The following is a 22,480-nucleotide window of genomic DNA, read 5'->3' on the forward strand; positions in this document are numbered from 1 at the left end:
AAAACCCTGACTAAGACAGAGACCAAAACAACAATATATATATATATATATATATATATATATATATATATATATATAGGTTAAGGGTTCTGTTTGCAGTTAAGTTGGTTAAGAATAAGTTCCTGTTGGTCCTGTGTTAAGTCAGTGCAGGTTAAGGTTTCTGTCTGTATTTAAGTTCCTGTTTCTTAGATCTGATGTAAACTAGGAGTCATGTTTTTCAACCTACACTAAATTTGTGCCCTATCACGTGACCAGTCACATGATGTCTATCCTTACTCTGTTTATTCTCTTTCATTGAATCTGTCATTTGTTTGTTTCGTTTCTTCAAGACAGGGTCTCACTGTGTAGCTCTGATTGTCCTGGAACTTATTCTGTAGACCAGGCTCCTGTGAACTCACAATGATCCACCTACTTTTCCTGGGATTAAAGGTGTGTGCCACCACAGCCAGCTCATTTTATCTTTCTAACAATGTATAAGAACCAACACTCTTGTGCTTGTAGACAGTTTTTCTCCCCTTTAAAAAGTTACCTCAAGAAGCCAGCAGGAGCTGCTCTCTCACATGCCAGTCTTACGGTAAGATAGCTCGATGCCCAGTCCTGACGTACCTCAAAATATAACTTGCTTTAATTGAGCAATCACGGAGTTGGTATTTTCTCCCCGAGATTCTCAGGTTTAACACAGCCACTGTCACTGCCCCTGAAATACCAAGTGGGACCCTCGGATTGGTCTGTACACTGATACCTTGAAACATTTGGATTGGTCTGTGCATAAATACCGTGGGGAAGAACCCCACCAGCTTCTTGAGTTCTGCCGTTTGTACCAGGTACTGAGCTCATCAAGGTAGGACAAGCTGGGCACCTATCCTTGGACAGTAAATACGAGAGAGAATTAGACCACACCGAAGGAGCTGGGGAGACAGTTCAGTAACTGAAGTGCTTGCTACAAAAGTACACAGATTTCAGATCCCTGAGCCCACATAAGAAGTTGGGTGCAGTAGTGCATAACTGTAACTGGATCCCTGAAGCTCCCTGGCCACAGAGGATGGCCAAACCATTGAGCTCCACATTCAGCGAGAGACCCTAACTCAAAACATAAGATTGTGGGGCTAGACAGATGGTTAGAAACACTTGTTGGTCTTGCAGAGAATCTGGTTCTGTCCCCAGCACTCACCAGTTATAGGTGGTTCAAGATCACCCATAACTCCAGTTCCAGGGGATCCTACACCTCTTCTGACTTCACAGGCTCTTGTGTACACAAGGTACACACACAAATAAATAATATTTAAAAAATGAGATAGACGGGAGTGGGTGGGTAGGGGAGCAGGGCAGAGGGGGGGTATAGGGAACTTTCGGGATAGCATTTGAAATGTATATAAAGAAAATATCTAATAAAAAAATAAGATGGAAAATAATTGAGGAAAAAACACCCAACACTGACCTCTGTCTTCCACACACATGCACTCACATGCACACACATGGGTGGAGCTCACGGCAAGAGTCTAGGCCTAGATATGTTGGGGAAAAGTACTAGGCAGGCATAGATGGGATTAGTATTGGGAATCTGGGAGCATATCTGAAGGAGAGATCTGAAACAGGCATAAGGAAGCACGTGCAAAAAATGTATCCCTCGGGCTCCTGATGGGACACATGTGCGTGCGCACGCGCGCGCGCACACACACACACACACACACACACAGAGACCATTTCAGTGGATGGAAAATGCCACAAAGAATCAGGACTTTGGTGGCTGGAGAGATGGACAACTGTAGACTTAGAATTTTTTTAACCTACTTTATTTAGGGTTCTTTAACACTTCCACCTCCTTTTTGCTCCACCCACCAGAGGTAGGAGAGAAAGAAGATTTAATAGGAAAAGGGGGATCAGAATTGTTTAGAAGTAGTTCCTTAGGGCGATCCCACTCTTCATTGTCAGGATACCAGCAGTCCAGCTCAGTAGCAAACACCAAACATGAATCAGTAGTAATGGCTCCACCCAACAGCGACAGCAAGGTTCCACTGAATCAGCATGAATTTGCAGAAGTGGCCAGGATCCGTTGGAGCGCCATAAGTTCTTTGGAGCATTTCTCTCAATGAAGTGAAAACCAACGAAGACTAGAGAAGAAGTGAGTCCGGCAAAGACCAGCAAAACGTTACACGACATAGCAACACACACTATTTTTAATAAAAATAAAAGTAAAACTCTAATCACGACATTGAAACACTGCCACTTCCCTCTGGCATTCTTGGAGAGACAGCTCATTGGAATGCATCATTAAGACCAAGAACAGAGACACATCTCAAAAACCTTCCTGTTCCAAGTTCAATCTGCCCCCAATCAGTGTCAGTGAGGGTTCCAGGAGTCCCTTGTTCTCAGCCCCAAGTCCTCCAGTGCTCAAGTCTTCCCAGGCGCCCATCTCCGAACCACATCAGGCTCACTGAAGAGGTTGCCTCTGAGAGGCACTCAGGGGTGTCTGCTGTGGTTACACCGATTTCCCACCCCACCCCTGCCCACCCTTTGTCTCCTGCAGTGACTTACCAATAGGCAAACTTTTCAGTCTCTAGAAGGAAAGTACTGAGATTCGAGAAAAGAAGAGACTTTTGACAATCTGGTCCCAGACCCTCCACTCCACATCTGGACTTGCCAGACACCAACACTGTCTCTCCCAGCAGTGTCTAGGCTTCACCAGCTTATTAACCCCTTCTGTTATTCAAAAAAGACATGCTAAAAAAGAATTGAGGAGCTTGGGAGTAAGGAAGGATGGAAGGAGAGAGGGACACAGGGAGAGAGGGAGGATGGAAGGAAGGATGAAAGGAAGCAATCAAAAAAGCAAGGAAGCAGTATTTAGTCATTGGCCACAACCAAATTTCTCTAAATATTTTAGACCACTTTTAAATACTTCACAAACAAGTCCACATAATGTAGACAGAACTGGATCTGGGATTTGAATATGTTTGACCCCCATCGACTTATGTGTTTGAATGCTTGGCCATATGGAGTGGCACCATTAGGAGGTGTGGCCTTGTTGGAAGAAGTGTGTCACTGTAAGGGCAGGCTTTTTGGTCTCCTATGCTCAAGCTACACCCAGTATGGTACACAATCTCCTTTTGCTGGCTTCAGATCAAGGTGTAGAACTTTCAACTCCTCCAGCACCATGTCTGCCTGCAAACTGCCATGCTTCCCACCATGATGATCGTAGAGTAAACCTCTAAAACTGTAAGCCAGCCCCAATTAAATAGTTTCCTTCGTAAAAGTTGCTATGGTCATGTTGTCTCTTTACAGCAATAAAACTTTAACTAAGACGCTGGGAAGCTGGGGAAGTTTGGCATCAGAAGGAGTCACACTCGCTTACATCTGAGCAGCCCTCTGAAGGCGTGGCCACTGGGCAAAACAGAACGGTGGTGTCTGGAAGCCTGAAGGCTGATTTCTCCAGCACAGCGACAACACATTAGTAGCTTTTGGGGGACGCGGACAACAGATGGAGGGTAAGCTGATTCAGGAGATGCACATCCAAAGTCACACCAGTGTGAATCATGGCACTTGGAAGGCCAGTCTGTAGCACATACACATCTAAATACTATCTCAAAACAAACAAATAAGCGGGGGTGCAGGATTTGCCTGGTATGCACAAAGCCTTGGGTTCATCACAGAAAGAAAGTCTTAGAAACACTCATACACACTCACTCACACACTCATTCACACAGTCACACATACACTCATTTACATACTCATTCACACTCAAACACTCACTCACACACTCATTCATACTCACACTCATTTACATACTCACACTCATTAACACTCAAATACTCATTCATTCACACACGCACACATACTCACACTCTTACATACTCACACTCATTCACACTTAAACACTCACTCACACACTCATTCACATGCTCACACACATTCATTCATTCACACACTGATTCATTCACACACTAATACATTCACACACTGATTCATATGCACATACACTCACATAATCACACACTCATTTACACACTCACACATATTCACTCATACTCACATTAACACAGTGATTCATGTGTACATACTCACACTCACACATAATCATACACTCATTTACACTCACACACTCATTCACACTCACACATAGTCACTCATACATTAACACACTGATTCACATGCATGTACTCACTTACACACTTGCACATACTCACACAGTCATTAATACTCACTCATTTACATACTCACACACTCATTCATACTCATACACTCATTTACAGACTCACACTTTCATTCACAGTCACACACTCACACTCACATCCACATACTCATTCACACTCATGAACACATTCACTCACATATTCACACTTACACATTCACTCACACTCACTCATGTACTCACACTCACTCATTAATGCTTATACACTCATTTACATACTCACACTCATTCACACTCTCACACACACTCACTCATACATTCACATATTCATACTCATGCACACATTCACTCACATATTCACACTTGCACACTCATTCACACTCACTCATGCACTCACACTCACTCACACACTCAAACGCACTCACAACTCTCTCACACACAGTGGCTCCTTTGGAGGAGGAAGGGACTTTGAAACATTCATGTTTTACTTTAAACATGTCAGGACTATTGGCAGTTTAGTAGCATGTGGAAGTTAACCTTTGACCCCTAGTTGCCGGCATTTTTCACAGGGTTCACTAGTTTATTGCCCCCTGGCATCTTCTGCACACAGGACCCTACATCAGAAAGGCAAGCTTTAGTCTTCTCTCTGTGGCCCTGAGTTTTCATCTGGGTTGGGAGGTCTAACATCACCCATCAATTTCTTGTAACATGTCTGCGTGTTGTACTGTTTAATTATTCTAGAACTTTTATCTGTCTACGTGAGTGATGGGCTTTTCATTTCTCCCGTTTGCTGGAAAATACCTGCTTCCTGAGTCATGGTGGAGCCCTGCAGAGCTAAGTTCTTCACTCACCCAGATCAGCTCCTCTCCTGAAAGGCATAGGCTGAGAGCTGAAGGCCCCCTGCCATCTTCCACATTTTTGCAGCCATTCTGAGAGTATTTAATCTTCTACACAGATTTCAAGATTTTATTTTTATTTATGTATTCATTACTCCAGTATTTTATTTTCCAGATAAAACCTTTTGTTACTAAAAGGGAAGGCTTAGTGGTCAAGTGATTGTCTACCACTAAAAATAAGTAAAATAAAAAGGGAGAGAGACAAGACCAAACCCTGGTAGAGACCCCAGAAAAGCTCAATCATTGCTGATGGAAAACCAATCAGAACATTCTAGAACACGGTTTGACTTTTAGAAAAGCCAACATAGCTGTGCCACATGGTCCCTCCTCGATGATCGAGCTCCAGGGGATAAAGGAAAACAGATTGCAATCCTGCATCCGGGAAGTATGGCAGTTCCACTCGGAAGCCACTTCCGAAATGTCCTTCCGAAAGGGAGCAGACGACCAACTGTGGCGCGTCCAGACCACGGAAGTGGACCGTGGGGGATGATGCTGGTCGTGGGGAAGCAATGGGGACGGGAGCAGGCGGTGATGAGGATTCAAACTCCCACCGCATCTTGCTGTGAGCCTAACATTGCTCTCAAAAGAAGACTTTAAAGCAAGTCTTCCTGTCTCTTCCTGCCACATCTGGAACTGAGATGTGCAGACCCCTAAACAGGAAATGGCTGAGGGTGCCTCTGGCAAAATGAGCCTCATCTGCTTGGCTTACTCTGAACCTGGAGGCGGGAAGGTTTCCTGAGGGAGAAAGCGCCTCCAGCTTCAAAGCCCTCGACTCCCTTAGACACAGCCCCTTCTGCCAAAGGCCCCATGAGAGACCTTTATGAGGTGGGGGGCGGGGAGGGGTGGCACAAAGTGAGCATGGCTGGGAGCCCAGCCGGGCTTGCTGGAACACTGAGGGAGGGCAGACATGACAGCAGATAAGCCAGAGGCTTGAGGGGAAACTGACATTGGCCCCCAAGTGCTGACTGCAGCTGAGAAACAGCCACCAGGACAGAAGGCAGGAGACAATAATAAATAAATAAATAAATAACCTGACAAGACCTAAGTCAGAGGAGGCTGTTGTCAGGGCCTGTGACACATGTCCTGCTGACGGTGGCCCTACCCCACAATCCACCTCTATAAATAAATGACTTGGAAATGTCAGTTATTTGACAATTGTTCACACTGCTGCTGGGCACTTGAAGATGACTGTCCCTTCCAAACCCAGAGTGCCACTGCTGGAGGAGCAGTCAGACCACAAGCCGCCGCCGTCACCCTGGAGGGAGACGCCTGAGGGTCTCTGTGTGCATCCGTTGGGGATGGAAAAACGAATGCAGTGCTAATGTGAATCCACACACAAGAGTGACAGAGCCTTGGTCACCCACGCACCCCTCGAGAAGCGAAGAGGTCTCTCCAACACTGGGAGACAAAGGGGAACATGAGAGTCGCCTTCCTAATCATTGGGTGTTCATGTTGGTCTTTGGATTCAGCTCTCGGCTGCGGTCTGGGGGGGTGGAGGGGTCTGTGGTTTTGGTCATGCATGGCAGAGGTTAAGTTTTCAGTTGTGTTTCCTGCTCACGGTAGTGCACGAGGTTTCTGGAGAAGGGTGTGGGGAGAAGCAATATGAAGCCAATGAAGGACTCTGGCTGCTTTTCTGCTCGGGACTTTAAAAAAAACGTTTAGTGTCCAAATGACTTGACATACCCAGTCCCTCACAATATTTGCGTAGAACTCTGGGATCAAAACATAATTTCAAAATAATATATTTTCCTGACATCCCCTAAGAAAAAAATAATTACTAGTTTCTTCCCTCTAAAAGGATTTAGATGGAATAACATCTGCGCTGAGAATTCTGCAGATACGTTAAACTGACAGGCGGTCTCTAAGGCGCTCTGCTCATTAATGTTCTGTGCATAAAATTAAAACTTGAAATATATTTTTAAATCCATTTTGAATCATTTAAGCAATTCTCCCGCAAAGAAACTATTGTACTGAAATAATATATTTGGAGCGAGGAATATGAAAGGCATTAAAACGTCTTAAGACCCCCTGCCTTTCACGGGCAGAGAGCGGGAGGGGGACTCGCTGCCTCCTTTGAAGCATGCTCCGTGTTCAGCGTGCCCACCTCTAAGAGAACAGCCTGGGGGGAGCGCTGATGGTTTACCTTGAGCCCACAGGAGGAGGCCTGCTGTTGAGCTTCAGAGTGAGGGAGGTGTGAGTTGTGAGGACCCAGGTCTCCCCAAAGAGGGCAGAAGACAGACACACAGCAGAGCCTTCCTTTACACCACCTTTGACCAGACTTTTGAGATGTCTGTTTTGTTGCGGGTGGCGGAGGCGGCGGCGGCGGTGTCCACCATGCAGCAGAGACTGGCCTTCAACTTGTGATCCTCCAGTCAGAGTGCTGGGTTTACAGGCTGCACCACCACACACCCAGTGTACATAGTGTCTGGGCTGGAAACAGGGCTCCATGTGTGCTATGCAAGCACTCTGCTTCCCGAGCTAAGGCCCAATCATTCCAGGGACTGAGCTAGGGGATATAACTTCATCATGGAATCTAACCAAGCCTCGGTGTGAAGCAGCAATGCAGCAAATGTCAGGCCTGGATCCAGAGAGACTACTTTTTGGGGTTTTTTTGGGAGTAGAAACCCCCACCCCGATCAACCAGTAAGAGAACCTCAAAACACTCTTACTGCCATTGGAGTGTGGATAACCTCGGGGCCATACACAACTCTTTGGCTGTGCTTTTTTGGCTAGGCTGTGAGTTTCTAGAAGACTGGGACAGGACTGTTCAGGGCATTGTGAAGTACCAGGGGTCCGCACATATAAAAGACTCAGTAACATTTGTCGAGAAAGGTTAGAAGAATGGAGATCTCCCCATGCCACTTGATACATGACAAAGAATGACACTTGTGGGGTAGACTGGAGATGCCACCTGACTCCTCCCCTTTCAACCCCATGATCTCTTTCCCTTCAAACCAGTCTTAAACCTACCTGTGGATAACACCTCTTCCTGGACTGCAGAGCTCACTCCTGAGACTAGCCCTGGAATGAGGAAGCCATCATTACATCATTACATGCCCCTCTGTAATAGCTAATGTCCATCATCTGCTGGACAGGAGGTGAATCACAAGGCTTGTCTGTGACTGGGTTAACTGAAGTGGGAAGACCCAGCCAAATGTTGGTGGCACCATTCCGTGAGCAGGGGTTCTGGTATGAACAGCAGAGGAGACAGGAGTGCCAAAGGAGAGGGCTCGGCTGGTAGAGGCACATACAAGTCAAGCCTAACAACGTGAGTTTGATCTCCCAGACTCACGTGAATGAACCAACTCCTGCAAGCTGTCTTCCGTCTTCTGCACGCACTCACACATTCACTTGCACACACAGAGACACACACTCAATCACAGGCACGCACACAGACATACACACATTCACACACTCACATACACACTCACACAGAGACACACTCTCTCACACAGACTCACACACACACATATTCACACTCGCACTCACCACAAATAAACGAGTGTATAAAAGGAGTAGGAGACAGGGAGTTGGGCACCAGCACCCACCCCTCTCTGCTTTCCGACTGTGGGCACAGGGCAGTCAGCTCCCTCATGTCGCTGCCTCAGGACCTCTCTCCACCATGGCTCACTAAACCATCACCAGCTAAACCACGCCCTGTCTTCCCTAAGTCACATTGGCCAGGTGCTTTATGAAAGCAGTGAGCCAAGCAAAGACTCCATCACCCAAGATCAGTACTGGGCACTGGCCTTCAGGGCGTGAGCATCTCCATCAGGGGCTCCTCCAGGGTGGGACACGTGGCTGGTGGAATGGCTGTCCATCGGGAAGCTGAGGCAGCCAGCTCAGCCAAGGCTGTGCCCTTCACAGTCGAGTCCAAGCCAGCCTATTCCTGACTCAGCTCACTTTACTCTGCAGGCACTCAAGCGTTCCCCATATCTGAGGGACTGAACAAGGCAGATTGGCGAGAAGGACCTAAGAAAGGAGGAAGCAACTGCTTGCCCTGAGCCTAATGGATGCAGGGATGGGTGATAATAAGGTCAACTGGGAAGGACCTGTGAGGGAGTTTCTAGGGATCCATAGAGGCAGGCAGTCTTTTCTTCCTCCATAAGGCCCTAGAACCATGTTACCTGTTGCTGTAGGTGTAGGGAGGAGATGCCTGAACCCAGCCAAGACAAGCTCTCTGCTCCTTCCGCTGCAGCCATTAGATGTACGAAGCAAACCATGCTTCTAGCCGAAGCCCACGGGCCTTTGTTGTATAGGTAATACTTGCCCATGCTGTGGGGAAACCATGCTGGCAGACAGGGCATGATGTGAGCAGAGCCTGTTCCTCCACAAAGCACTCTTTGGTTAAAAAAATAAAGGGAATTAAAAAAAAAAAAACGCTCATCCAATAAAAAAGAAAACTGTTTAAGCTTAAAAACTAAAAAAAAAAAAAAAAAAGCAGTTGGCTCCTGTTGTCAGAATGTTTTATGGAGCAACAGAAAAATGAAAAAAGAAATAAAAATTAAAAATGAACGGTCCCAGAGAACCGAGAAAAGGCCAAAAAATATTAACACATGAGAACATGGAGAACCTAAAAGCTGCAAATATTTTCTGGGTTTCCCACATGTGGCTGGCAAGCGTAGTAATCCTTTGTCCTGTCTTCTCTTTCTCTCTCTGTTTGAAATCTACTCAGAAGAACAAGTTTGCCAAGAAAAACAAAACAAAACAACAAACAAACAAACAAACAAACAAAAAAACTTGTTAGATAAGGGGTGTATCTATCTATCTGCCAGAGGCTGGGAAAATGTTTGTTTTGAATATCGAAGGGAAAGAGATTTGAGCCTTGGAACGGAGGTGGGGGTGAGGGGGTGAATAAGAAACAGAGAAAGGAGACCTCGGCTCACAAGGACAGTGGAATACGGTATGTGGGGGCACACATTAACCCACCAGGCATGCCCCCAAAACAGGCATTTCAGAAACATTCCTGGGTAGATAAGCTAGGAGATAGTGGGGAAATGTGATCTCCCGGAAACAGGAGTTTTAGCAGCCGTAATGCACACGCCATGGGTGCTGGGGACAAGGTGTATGTCCAGGGACATTCTGTGCACCCTGTGTCCTGGGTTTTGATTAAGTTCACTCTTGCCATCTTGCTGGCGGGAGGGTATCATAGGTCCCTAAGTTCCTTTCCGTGGCTGTGACAAAGACCGTGACCAAAAGCTACCCAGGAGAAGAAAACGTTTACTTCAGCTCACACTTGAGATCACAGTCTGTCACCTAGGGGAGTCAGAGCAGGAACTCAAGGCTCTGGTATCAGCGCTTGGCAAGGAACTCCCTTCATAGTCAAGGAAATACGGCAGGCTCATGCTTAGCTTCTCTACAGTCCAGGACTGCCTAATAGGGAATGGGGCTACTCACAGTGGGCTGGACCCTTCTACTCAATTAGCAATCAAGACAGCCCCTCCCCCAGACATGTCCATGGGACATTTTAATCTACGAAATTCCTCCTTGAGCCTTTTCAGTTAGGTGGCTCCTAGTATAAAACCTAACCAAGACAGAGACCGACTGCAATCCAAGGAAGGGCAGTGCCTAGAGGGGGTCACAGGTGTACGTAATCCCACAGCAAGTTCCCAAGGTGCTTCTATCCAGGGCAATCAAGGCCCTGTTTGGTGGTTAAATGCCTTCCCCGGCCAGCATTGAAGAGCACCCAACTCTGTAGGTTCAGCTGCCTGGGGTAGCCTGAGATGAGAAGACTTGGCCCTAGATACAGGAGGCATCACCACACAGCTTGAGGTCTGGGCTCAATAAATGGAGACACAGCGTTCATCTTCCCGGCTTCCTGATTGTAGATGTGTGAGAGGCTACCGCCTGTGCCATAACGCCACTGCTGTGATGTAAGTCAAACCTTCCTTCAGTTAGGTACTCGTCACATGGTGAGGAAACAGTCAACCTGCCTTCTCTCTTTAAGAGATTTGGATATCAGTGATGAAAACTGGGGCCATGAGCTGAGCCCATATAAGACCCCAAGCCTGTCCACGTGACCACAGCTCTCTTCGGAGCACCCTGCACACAGGGCCTTTGCACCGCTTCTGCACAGAAAATGCTCTGATCCTTATGCATCATCCTAACCCCTCAGCACATGTCCCCAGCCATCCTCTCCTCAGAGAGATCTGCCCTGGGCACCCTCCCTCGGGGGAGGGGAGTAGGTGTAGGTGGGTATGGGTGTACAGGTTCATGTTTTTGCAGGTGCACGTGTGTGCAGAAGTCAGAGGTCAACCTCAGAGGTCGTTCTTCAGCCACGGTCCACCCTGTGTTATGAGACGAAGTCTCTGAGGCGACCTGGAGCTCTGTGATTGTGGGAGCCGGGGAAATCTAGACACAGCTCCTGTCTCCACCTTCCCGACGCTGGGATTGCAGTCGTGTGCGGCCATGTGCAGCGTTTTATGTGGCCCTGGGAATGGAACTCAGGTCCTCATGCTTGTGTGGTGTCTCCCTGCCCCCATGGCCACCGTTCTAGAAGCTTCCATGACTGCTAGCATCTGATCTATTGTGACCTTCATCATGGCTGTCCCCTGTGACCTCGGGATGTGTGTGTGCCTCCTATATCCTTGCCTGTCTGTCCTGTATGATGCGTGTTTCCCTTCTGCACCCTCAGTACCCAACCAGAATCAAGCACAGTGGGGCCCTCAGCCAATGCTTGCAGGAGGACCGGGCTCTTAACAAAGCTTGCAGGAGGGGCGGGGCATCAGGCCAAGCACAGCAGCCAGCAGCTTTGCTTATTCTTAATTCCGCAGAGATACCTAGACACCTCCCAAAGCAGGAGCCGAGTTTGCCTGGAGTGCACAGCACATCTTTCTTCTTAGCCACTTTACACAAAGGCTTCCACAGCCACTGGACCTGGGAAAGGGGGACAGGAGATGATCCCAGCCCACCTGAGGACCTACCCACCCAGGAGCAAGGACTCCTAGTGGTGGCCTGTTATCAGCTTATCATGAACCCAGGCCAGGTCATTAACAGACCAACTCTGTCCTTGAGCAGGAGTGAAATGCGATGCAGCGGTGGAAAAGCACACGTGAAAACTCTAAGCAACACGAGTGGGCCTTCTACAGCTTCTGCAGGAAGCGAAGCCTGGCTAGAGTCGTCAGCCTGAACAGGGCCTGGTAGAGGCTTAGCCAAGCTCTGCAAGGAGGTGGAGGCGGGGCAGAGGGCAGTGTTCTCTGCAACCACTGGAGGTGGCTGGCAGCTCTGTTTGGTGATGCCCAGGGTCTGACAGGAGGGTGTGTTCTCTCAAATAGACATCACCAAACTCTGTGCTCTTGGGGTTCTGCACCAGGATGAGTAATCTAACATCCATGTTTATGTTTAAGTTTTGAAAAGGGCCAGGGACCCGGGCTGATGGTCCAAGCCAGCCTACTACTCAGAGAACTGAGACAGGAGAAACTCGAAGCATAGGTCTGCCTGGGTTACAGAGTGAGTTCAAGGCCAGACTGAGCAACTTAGGAGTCCTGTGTCAAAATTTTAAACAAGGGCTGGAGAGATGGCTCAGCAGTTAAGAGCACTGACTGACTGATCTTCCTGAGGTCCTGAGTTCAAATCCCAGCAATCACATGGTGGCTCACAACCATCTGTAATGGGATCCGATGCCCTCTTCTGGTGTGTCTGAAGACAGCTACAGTGTACTCATATAAATAAAAATAAATAAAATCGTTTTTTTTTTTAATTAGACAAGTAAAAACAAACAAACAAAAAAACCGAAGGCTGGGGATGTAGGTCCGGGTGGAGCATGCCCAGCCCTGCGAGCAATTCCCAGTTACCGAAAGAGGAGTGGGGATCTTGGTGCTAAGTCTAGAGGTTCCTCAGAGGAGCATGCGATAGGATGACCACTGGGTGCTCAGAGGGCAGAGGCTAGGGGCAAGCTCCAGGCACCCTCATACCCTGCAGGTGTGCGGTGCTCTCGCTTCTGATTCCACTTCCTTGTCACGTGTAACCTGGCAACCCGTCTCCCAGCAACGGGACTACAACTAAGGACGCAGAGTCTAAAGCAGGAGCACACGGGTTTGGGTTTGCGGAGACCGCGGGAGCCATGGCGCAGAAACCGCTCAGTACCACGGCTGCAGAGCGCATGAACCTTGTGGCCCAGGACGAGATCTGGTAAGACCCGTTGGGCTGGGCCCTTCTCACAAGTTGAGTACACACCATGGTGGCCTCAGTTTCCCCACCAAGACCAGAAGACAGTCGACTGCTGGGAGTAACCAAAGTGTTCTAAAGATTATCGGGGTGAGCGTTAGGGACACAGAGATACCTCAGTCTTCCCACCCTGCCCTCCTGCCCACAGCGGAGACTGGAAGACTTCTAATAGAAAATTTAAAAAGAAGAAACAAAATTAAAACACTAATTTTTGACAACCTCGAAGGAAAGACGATTTGCCCTTTCTTGGTTTTCCCTGATTCTTTTAAATGAGAAGAAAGTTTAATTTTAAAAGATCCAGGCCCACAGGTTTGGGGGTTTGCAGAGATCTGGGAAGCCATGGGGAGGAAATCACTTAGCACCATGGCAGCGCTCGGAGCTGCAGCGCGGAGCTACAGAGACAGGTGGATCTCTGTGAATTCAAGGCCAGAGTAGTCTACATAGTAAGACCTGTCTCAAACAGCAGCAACAGTAGCAGCAGCAGCAGTAGCAGTAGCAACAACAACAACAAATCCATTCCCAGAAAGACTTGTCTCCATCAGGCATCTGTAATGGATATTTTTGAGTGCTAAATAGTATTCCATTATTTGGCATTTTAACCACTATAGGAAGTCTAATTTAAACCTTAAATGCAAGAGAAATCTGTCCCTCTCTCTTCTCCATTCCCTCCCTCCCTCCCTCCCTCCCTCCCTCCCTCTCTCCCTCCCTCCCTCAGTCAGCACTGGCTATGAATCTGGAGCCTCAGGAGTGCTGGGCATTTTTTCTGACACCTTGAGTCTCCAGCTTTCTTTATCTTGAGTTTAATCTCGAGTCACCCAGGCCGGCCTAAACTCACTTCCTGCCAGTTCAGGCTGGCCTCAAACTCACCACCGTCCTGCTGCAGCTCCCTGATACCTAGGATGGCAGGCTCCTGTCTCACCTCCTCACTTAAGCTCCCTAGTAACTGTCTCTGTGACTTTTATCATCTTTTTTGACACCTGTGTGGTTGGCTGAGAATGGAGACAGATGAAGAGCCGGCTTCATATTGGAACTGCTACATTGGGTTTGTTTTATAGGAAACTGTAATTCCTGTAAGTGGAAAAGTATCATTTCCCACAAACTGCACAATCTCACAGTGTTTTTTTGTTTGGTTTGGTTTGGTTTTTTGAGACAGGGTTTCTCTGTATAGCCCTGGCTGTCCTGGAGCTCACTTGTAGACCAGGCTGGCCTCGAACTCAGAAATCTGCCTGCCTCTGCCTCCCAAGTGCTGGGATTAAAGGTGTGCGCCACCAAGCCTGGCCTCACAGTGTTTTAAGTGTTCATTATCACCCATGAACCACTACACACACCCCACACCCCACTTTCTTCCCCACTTCAGACAAACTCCTACATAGCCTTCAAGATCCAAGTCAAAAATTTGACAAACTTCAAAGATTCACAACAACAAAAAACAAAAAACAAAAAACAAAACATCATGAAAATAATGCCGGTTGGCTATTTTTACTTCTGCTGTGATATGGATATGGGGAATTTTACAGCCACTTCTGCGGCTCCCTATGAGTTCATGTTAGCTACATCCATATGAGAATTAGACTCTGGGGCTGGATCAACGGCTTGGCAGGTATGGGGGAGGGGGAGTTGTTCACAGCAAAAGCTGATGGCCTGAGATTAAACCCTGGAGCCCTGGGAAAGCTGAGCTGTCTGGTCCTCTGGCCTGCACACGCATGCACACACTCAGACACAAAATGTACAGAGGCACGCAGGGAAACAGACTTCAGGGCTGGGAGAGAGCTCAGCCTGGAAAGTGTTTGCACATGAGGATGAAGACCTGAGTCTGACTCCAGAGCCCATGTAAAAAGCCTGGTGTGCGGTGATCGCTTATAATCCCAGGGCTTGGGAGGGAACAGGCAAGTCCCTGGAACTTTCTGCCCGGGCCAGTGTCACCTGATCAGTGAGCCCTGGTCCTCCTGAGAGATCCTATCTGCAACACCAAGTGGAGGGTTTCTGAAGAAGGGCACTTATGCTGGCCAGTCTAATGTCAACCCGACACAAGCCGCAATTGAGACGATGCCTCCATGAGACAGGCCGCAAGCAGACCTATAGAGCATATTCTTAATTAGTGATTGACAGCGGAGGGCTCAGCCCATTATGAGAGGTGCCCTGGTCTGGTGGTCCTGAGTTTTATAAGGAAACAGGCTGAGCAAGCCATGGGGGAAACAGTCCAGTAAGCAGCGCCCCTCTTAAGGCCTCTGCATCAGCTCCTACTCCAGGTTCCTGCCCTGTTTGATCCCTCTCCTGACTGCCTTCCATGATCAACAGTGACGTGGAAGTGTAAGCCAAATACACCCTTTCCTCCCCAACTTGATTTTTGCTCATGGTGTTTCATCATAGGAACAGACAACACCTAACTAAGACAGCACCCAAGGTTAACCTTTGGCCTTCACACAGACCCTCACATGGGAAAACACACACACACAAGAAAAATTAAAAAAAAAGAATAGACTTTGTTTTCCAAGCTTGGAGCCCAGGTTATATAACTTGATCAAGGCCCCAAAATCTGCAGAGATGGGGGAGGATGCAGATTCTGATTCCCAGTAGGAGCTTGAAGGATCAAGTCGGACTTCATGCTTACAGAACCCAACACATGGACTCAGCAGCTGCCCTTTCAGCTCAGCTCACGAGTGGACTGGAGTGGGTGGGTAGAGCATCCGGGGGCACCATTAAAAGAAATTCACACTTGCTGAGTTTACACTTGCAGGAACCCAGGGCCAAGTGTCTTTTCAAGTTCCCTGCCCCATCCCATGGGTACTTCTCTGCCTCATGATCCCTTTAGTCTCTGGATACAGAACAAGAGAGTTCACATTCACACCTGATCCCCACACCACATCCTCTGTACCATCTCTTCCCACCACTGCCTCCTCTCTTGCTTTGGCCAGGGTCTCCTCATAAGTTAAGAGGCTCGGTCAAGGGCGTTGAAGTCTCTTTTGTTCCAGCCCCACCCACACCACCTGCAGATCTGCTAGCAGGTCAGTGCAAAACACATAGGCAAGCGTGCTCTCAGGAGTTTACACGAGGCCTTTCTGAGGGTACCACCTCCTGCTAACTGTTTCTCTCTCTCAGGAAATACCGTCTGAGGGCCGAAAGTGAAGCCCGGCAAAACTGGCCGGCCAAGTGGGGATATTTAACAACGTCCATGAAAGAGGTAATTAAGAAGTTCATAAGGAGTCTCTTTCCTCTCCCCTGTCTCCAGGCTGTAACCAGTCAGGTCAGGAAATAGATGGCTACCATCTGATACTCAGCAATAATGAACTGAGAGAAGCTGAGGAGATGACTTTGTGGGTGAGAGCCATGCAACAGGACACCTGATGTCCTCTTCTGGTACCTGCATGGGCCGGCACAGGTACATACATGCATACATAAGCACACGCACATAGGTACAAATGCACACATGGACACACACATGCATCCATAGTGCATGCACATATGTACACATGCACACATGGACACACATACATACATAGTACACACACATGCACACTGCACACACATACACACTCACACACACTCACACACACTCACACATACAGTGCACAAACAGTGCATGCACATACACACACATGCACACACAAGCACATACACACATGGACACATGTACAATGCACACATGTACAGTGCTCAAGCACACGCACACACACACACACACACACACACAAAGTAGCTTTGTTTCTGCTCCCCTAAATCCAAAGTTTCCTTCCTTTGAGTCATTGCAGAGCACTCTCAAGGCATGAGGTGCATGCCAGGCACATCCTCTGAACCAGCTCTGTGGCTTGCACAGCAGCCAGGTGCATGGGGCTGCCGCTGCCTGCCCATCTTTAATAAAGAGACCACTGAGTACAAAGAATGGTGGCTAGCCACAAGACTGGCTAAGGGGATGCCAAGGTGAGGAGCCAGCCAACCCCAGGCTCACTTTGAGGCAGCCTGGCTCCCTTTTGTGATGTGAGGTGGTAGCTCTCACCTAACTGACTGAGGACAGATGTGGAACAAAGGTATGGGGGACCCTCTGCAGGCCTAGAGACAAAGGGTCCTGGAAGGAGTAACTGAGATAGCGTCCTCCCTCCCAAAGCCCAGGTCACACATCCAGGTGTCTACAAGAGGCTAGACAGATGACAGAAACAGAAGGGGCGAGTGTCACAAATAGGGAATGTTGGGGACATGGGCAGAGAGACAACTCGGGGGTAACGCGTTCTAATTTTCCAGGAGTCCCAGTGTTCCCACAAAGCCTACGTCTAGAGTAAGCAGGTCCTATTTATAAAGAACACTATCTAGACACCCATAATACCTACAGAGCTTCCAGGGGTGGCCTGTTTGGGACATAACTATTCTAGCTAGACACCACATGCAGGGAAGCTGTGACCAGAACTGCACAGTTCTGAATATTATAGATTACAGCAGTGGGAGCCCCACCCGAAGCTCACCCAAGGCACGACTTAGAAATTATGTCATTCGTAATGAGGTTTTTAAAAAAAAATTCCTAGACAGTTATACGGTTTGAAATTCGATGCATAAAGTCAGGGCCTTAATAATGTACTGTTCGCAAGTGATCTGATATGAATATTCCTTGTGTGTAATTAAATTGGGTTTCCAGGGAGTTTTAAATGGCTTTAAATTATCCCAGAGTGTGGGGCGTTCCTTTCTGGTTGGAAAGCCCGGTCTTGGAACTGGCGTGGACAGTTTTTAGTTTAAATTCTTGACCAGAGAAGTCGTCTCTGGTCCCACGGTAGGAGTATTGATTCCTGGGCTGCAAGTCTAGCAGGAGGACCTCATCAAGGGCTCCTCGGGGCTAACTCCATAGCTTAGATCCCACTTGCACTGCCTTATGCTTGTCCTGGGACAAGGAGCGCCTCTGCATGGGGCCCCACTGGTACCGTCTGACACATGCGGCCTCTGGGGCAAATGAACAAACCATGTCCTAGCCTTGGCCTGAAGTTCTGGTCTCTGGGGTTCTGTTTCAGCTGCTTGAGGGTGAAGAGGAGCCACAAACCCCAAAGCCCAAGACTGAGCTGCCTAGCCACTTCTATGTCCGTCCAGTGAGCCCCATGGATAAACACATCAAGGTTCGCAAAACCCTTTTCACACCACTTTCTGAGAGAAAAGTAAGTCCCACTGCAAACTATGGTCAGTCCAGGAGCCAGAGGTGAGGACCTGCCTGGCTTCTCCATGCTAAGCTTCATTGGCACCCTAGGCACCCTGTGGCACGTGTGGTCATTTGCCCTACAATGAGATTCTTGTCTTCCTCCTTCGGCACGTGGGCAGGACAGAGTCTTCCCTTTGACTGACTCCTTGCATTTCTTCTTCAGATTCTCCCATCGCCCCCAGTCCCAAAGACCACCCAGGGCTTCATCGGATGGCGATCGGGGAAGCCAGGCCTGTACTGTTTGGAGAAGTACTCAGACGTTTGCAGCTGCAAAGGGGCTTATGCCCGAGAGCTATGCTGGCCCGAGCAAGGGGTACACTGAGCAACACCATCCTCTGCCTCAGACAGGGTGTGTGCTGTGCCTGGGTGAGCATCCCTGATACTTTGAAGAACAACAGTTTGCTGTAGGCACTGCCATTTGTTGGTGCTTCTGGCATTCTTGGCTAACCTAGGGTAAAATAGATACCCTGACTCATTTGCTTGCTTGTATGTTGGTTGATCCTGTGGGGATTCCTAAGTGTGGCTTTGCAAAGCAATACTAAGTTAACTAGGCACACTTGCCTATGGCTGGGGGTGCAGTTCAGTTGGTGAGATGGCTTGTAAAACAGCCACAAAGCTCACCTCAGAAACTGGAATTACTACAGATCTGCAGTCACCGCATACGGGACATGGAGACAGAAGAAATGAAACTCAAGAAAAAGGAAGACAAGTATGTGGCCTCTTCGGTCTTTCTTAGAAGGGGGAACAAAATACCCATAGGAGGAGTTACAGAGACAAGGCTTGGAGCAGAAATCGAAGAAAAGGCCATCCAGAGACTGCCCCACCTGGGGACCCATCCCATATACAGTTACCAAACCCAGACACTATTGTGAACGCCAACAAGAGCTTGCTGACAGGAGCCTGATATAGCTGTCTCCTGAGAGGCTCTGTCAGTGCCTGACAATTACAGAAGTGGAGGCTCACAGCCATCCATTGGACTGAGCACAGGGTCCCCAATGGAGGAGCTAGAGAAAGGACCCAAGGAGCTGAAGGGGTTTTCAGCCCCATAGGAGGAACAACAATATGAACTAGCCAGTACCCCCAGAGCTCCCTGAGACTAAACCACAAACCAAAGAATACACATGGAGGGACCCATGGCTCCAGCCACATATGTAGCAGAGGATGGCCTTGTGGGACATCAATGAGAGGAGAGGCCCTTGGCCTTGTGAAGACTTGATGCCCCAGTGTAGGAGAATGGCAGGACAGGGAAGTGGGAGTGGGTGGGTTAGTGAGCAGGGGTACGGGGGATAGGAGAGGGGGTTTTGGAGGGGAAACGAGGAAAGGGGATAAAATTTGAAATGTAAGTAAAGAAAATGTGTAATAAAAAAAGGGGTATTCTTGGCATATCAGGTTTGAAGCTAGCTTGAGTTGTAGGGCACGTTGTCTCAACAAGGGAAATACTTGAAAGCATTAGGCACAGTGGTACAGGCCTGTCAGCACAGCCACTCGAGGGCCCTGAGGCAACAGGATCACAGATTTAAACATTACCTGGGGTGCAGAGTGAACTGAGAAGCCTGGGAAATCCAGTAAGACCAGATCTCAAAGAGTGTGTGTGTGTGTGTGTGTGTGTGTGTGTGTGTGTGTGTGTGTGTATGTGTGTGTGTGTTGCTCAGTCCCCAGGAAACTCCTGTGAAAACCTCTCTCATCCCCCTCCTGACAGTGAGATCGCTGTGTCCAGACACCCAGCTGCTCTTCAGGAGGAACGAGATAGCTTGAGGCTCCTAGTTGAGATGCTTCAAGGGCTATAAGTCCACAGCTTTAAGGGCAGAAAGCAGGCCAGGGCCACCAAGTGGATTTCCCAAAGTCCCTTCCTGAGTTTCCTGAGCACAGCTGCCCCATCCAACGTCCTGGCCATCCCCACCCTGTGGACACCTGCCCCTCAGGACCGAAGAGGAAAAACATCAGGTGACAAGATGTTGTGAGCTGCACCCTCAAAACCATGCCAGGCAGAGCTTGGGGTCACTGTGGGAGCTGCTTCTGGTCTCCCTAAGTAGGGTTTTGTGGAATTTAGGTTGGCATGAAACCAATAGGTAGCTGAGGCTGACCTTGAATTTCTGATCCTCCTGCCTCTACCTCCCAAGTGTTAGGATTATAGACATAAAATACCAAACCAAATTTATGCAGTGCGGAGGGCAAAGCCCAGAGCCTCCTTCGTGCTAGGCAAGTACTCAGCCACAGCCCGAACCTTCTGTTCTATTCTGATGGTCCGTCCTCTGTTCCACAGTGGTATGTGTGTCTTCCTCCTATCTGCACTCTTCCATGGCTGCCTGGGAGACTGGGAGAACTTTCATTTGGTAGAGCCATTGCTGAAGTCCCTCCTCTTTAGGAGATACAAGGACCTCTCCCAGTCCTCAACGTGGGCCCCACCCCTCCATCACTCTCCAAAGTGGATTTCATGGCTGCTGGGCACACAATACCAAGGGACAGAATCCCTTCAGAGAATCCCCATATGCTCACGGCTGGCAGCCTCCCAATCCAGGAGCCTAGAAGACAAGCTTCTGCCACGGAGGGACTCTCTTCTCTCTGAGAGCCTCCAGAGAAAGATTAAAGCCAGCAGCTACCTGACCTCCAAGGTGCTGACCCTCCAGAGCCAGCCTCTTGGAGCTAAGACCAAACTCTGACAGAAACCACACTGGGGCTCCTGGTGGGGTTGCTCTATCTCCCCACACACTTCCTCCAATGTATGGAGCCTCCTAGGCTCCCCAGCCTGGAGGGCAGGTTTCCCAAGAGCACAGCCCTTTGGGGTGGCGAACCCACCTCTGAGTATGGCAGCCATGGTCATCATTCACCGTGTGTGTCAGAGCTGCAGATGGAAATGTCAGGTTGAATGTCAACTAGTAGGTAGAACCATGCCCCACCCTCCAAACAGATTTGTCAAAGCCTTCAGTTCCTTCAAACATGCATTTAACTAGAAATAAAGCCATTGCAAATGCAGCTAGCTAAACTAACATGAGCTCATCTTGGGCTTTTGAGCCTCCCAAAGAGAAGAAAACACACACACACACACATGTTGCATTGCAGCCAGGTGACCTCAGAAATTGGAGGAGAACATCTCTAAGCCAAGGATGGCCAGAACTCACCATTACCCACCAGAGGAAGCTGCCACCCCCTCCAGCTTCCAAGGGAATGTGCCACTTCAACCTTGACTCCAGGTCCTTACCCTCCTCCGTGATATAACTCTAAATTCAAGCTGCCACCTGGGACAGGAAGGCAGCTGGCACACTGCTTCCATTTTTTGCCCTCCTGGTCCAGTCTTTTGTCTCCTGACCCAGCTATCTCTGGGGAAAGCAGTCATGTGGTCCATTTGGCTCTGGAGATGTCCCCAGCCTCCAGACACTCAGCCTGATGTAGACTGAACAATCAAATGCCTGGACAAGCCTGTCCCTGGCTCCATCCAGGGTCTTGGCACCGCAGTCAGTTCTGCAGGCAAGGCATCTGCCCTTGAAGAAGCACACATCCCTCCCTGTGATCAGATGTCCCCACAGTGAAGGCGAGAGGCCAGAAGAGCACCAGTTTGTCCCGTCTCCCCTTCAGCAGATTGAAGATCATGTTTCCATGGATTTCCATACACACCTTAGGCAGTACACACCTTCGTGGGGATGGTGGTATCTGTTCTAATTCCTAATCAAAAGCTGCATCTGGGAGTGGCCTTCTTGTTGTCTGTGTGCCCCAAAGCCATTGAGCAACTGAAAAACCCCACAGAGTTAGATGGGATTGCAGCTGAGGCTGGAGCTCCATGGTCAGAGCACTCTCCCAGCAAGCACAAAGCCCCACAGCTGTAGAGACCACTGAATAGACTGTATAGACCACTAACACTCTACAGACCAGTTGTGGTGGTGCACACCTGCAATGCCAGCACTTGAGAGGCAGAAGAAACGGGTATAAGGTCACCCTTGGCTAGGTAGCAAGTTTGAGGTCAGCCTGAGCTACATGGAACCCCAACTTAAAGGGGGAGGGCTCTTGAATCTGTCTCAACTTCCAACTAACAGGAGACCAGAGTATTTATTTCTGGCTGGTGAAGATAGCATCCACTAGCCAATAGCCCGGTAACCAGGTGGTGGTGGCAGAGATAAATGGATC

The 22,480-nt window shown here is 48.7% G+C and overlaps 1 protein-coding gene across 1 annotated transcript; it reads left to right on the forward strand.

The window, feature by feature from the left end:
* Positions 1 to 13,018: 13,018 nt before the first annotated feature.
* On the forward strand, positions 13,019 to 18,833 carry C2H20orf85 (chromosome 2 C20orf85 homolog). The gene is made up of 4 exons (XM_021156717.1): positions 13,019 to 13,152; positions 16,288 to 16,369; positions 18,180 to 18,281; positions 18,525 to 18,833. Exons 1-4 carry the CDS (start codon positions 13,085 to 13,087, stop codon positions 18,681 to 18,683), a joined length of 411 nt encoding a protein of 136 aa, XP_021012376.1. The 5' UTR covers positions 13,019 to 13,084; the 3' UTR covers positions 18,684 to 18,833.
* Positions 18,834 to 22,480: the final 3,647 nt, after the last annotated feature.

The sequence above is a fragment of the Mus caroli genome, chromosome 2 (assembly GCF_900094665.2).
Source record: "Mus caroli chromosome 2, CAROLI_EIJ_v1.1, whole genome shotgun sequence".
NCBI classification, from domain to species: domain Eukaryota; kingdom Metazoa; phylum Chordata; class Mammalia; order Rodentia; family Muridae; genus Mus; species Mus caroli.

Coding starts and splice junctions, on each gene's coding strand:
- C2H20orf85 (XM_021156717.1), top strand. CDS start 13,085: ATGGCGCAGAAACCGCTCAGTACCACGGCTGCAGAGCGCATGAACCTT. Junction 13,153..16,287: donor GTGGCCCAGGACGAGATCTG/GTAAGACCCGTT, acceptor TCTCTCTCTCAG/GAAATACCGTCTGAGGGCCG. Junction 16,370..18,179: donor TAACAACGTCCATGAAAGAG/GTAATTAAGAAG, acceptor GTTCTGTTTCAG/CTGCTTGAGGGTGAAGAGGA.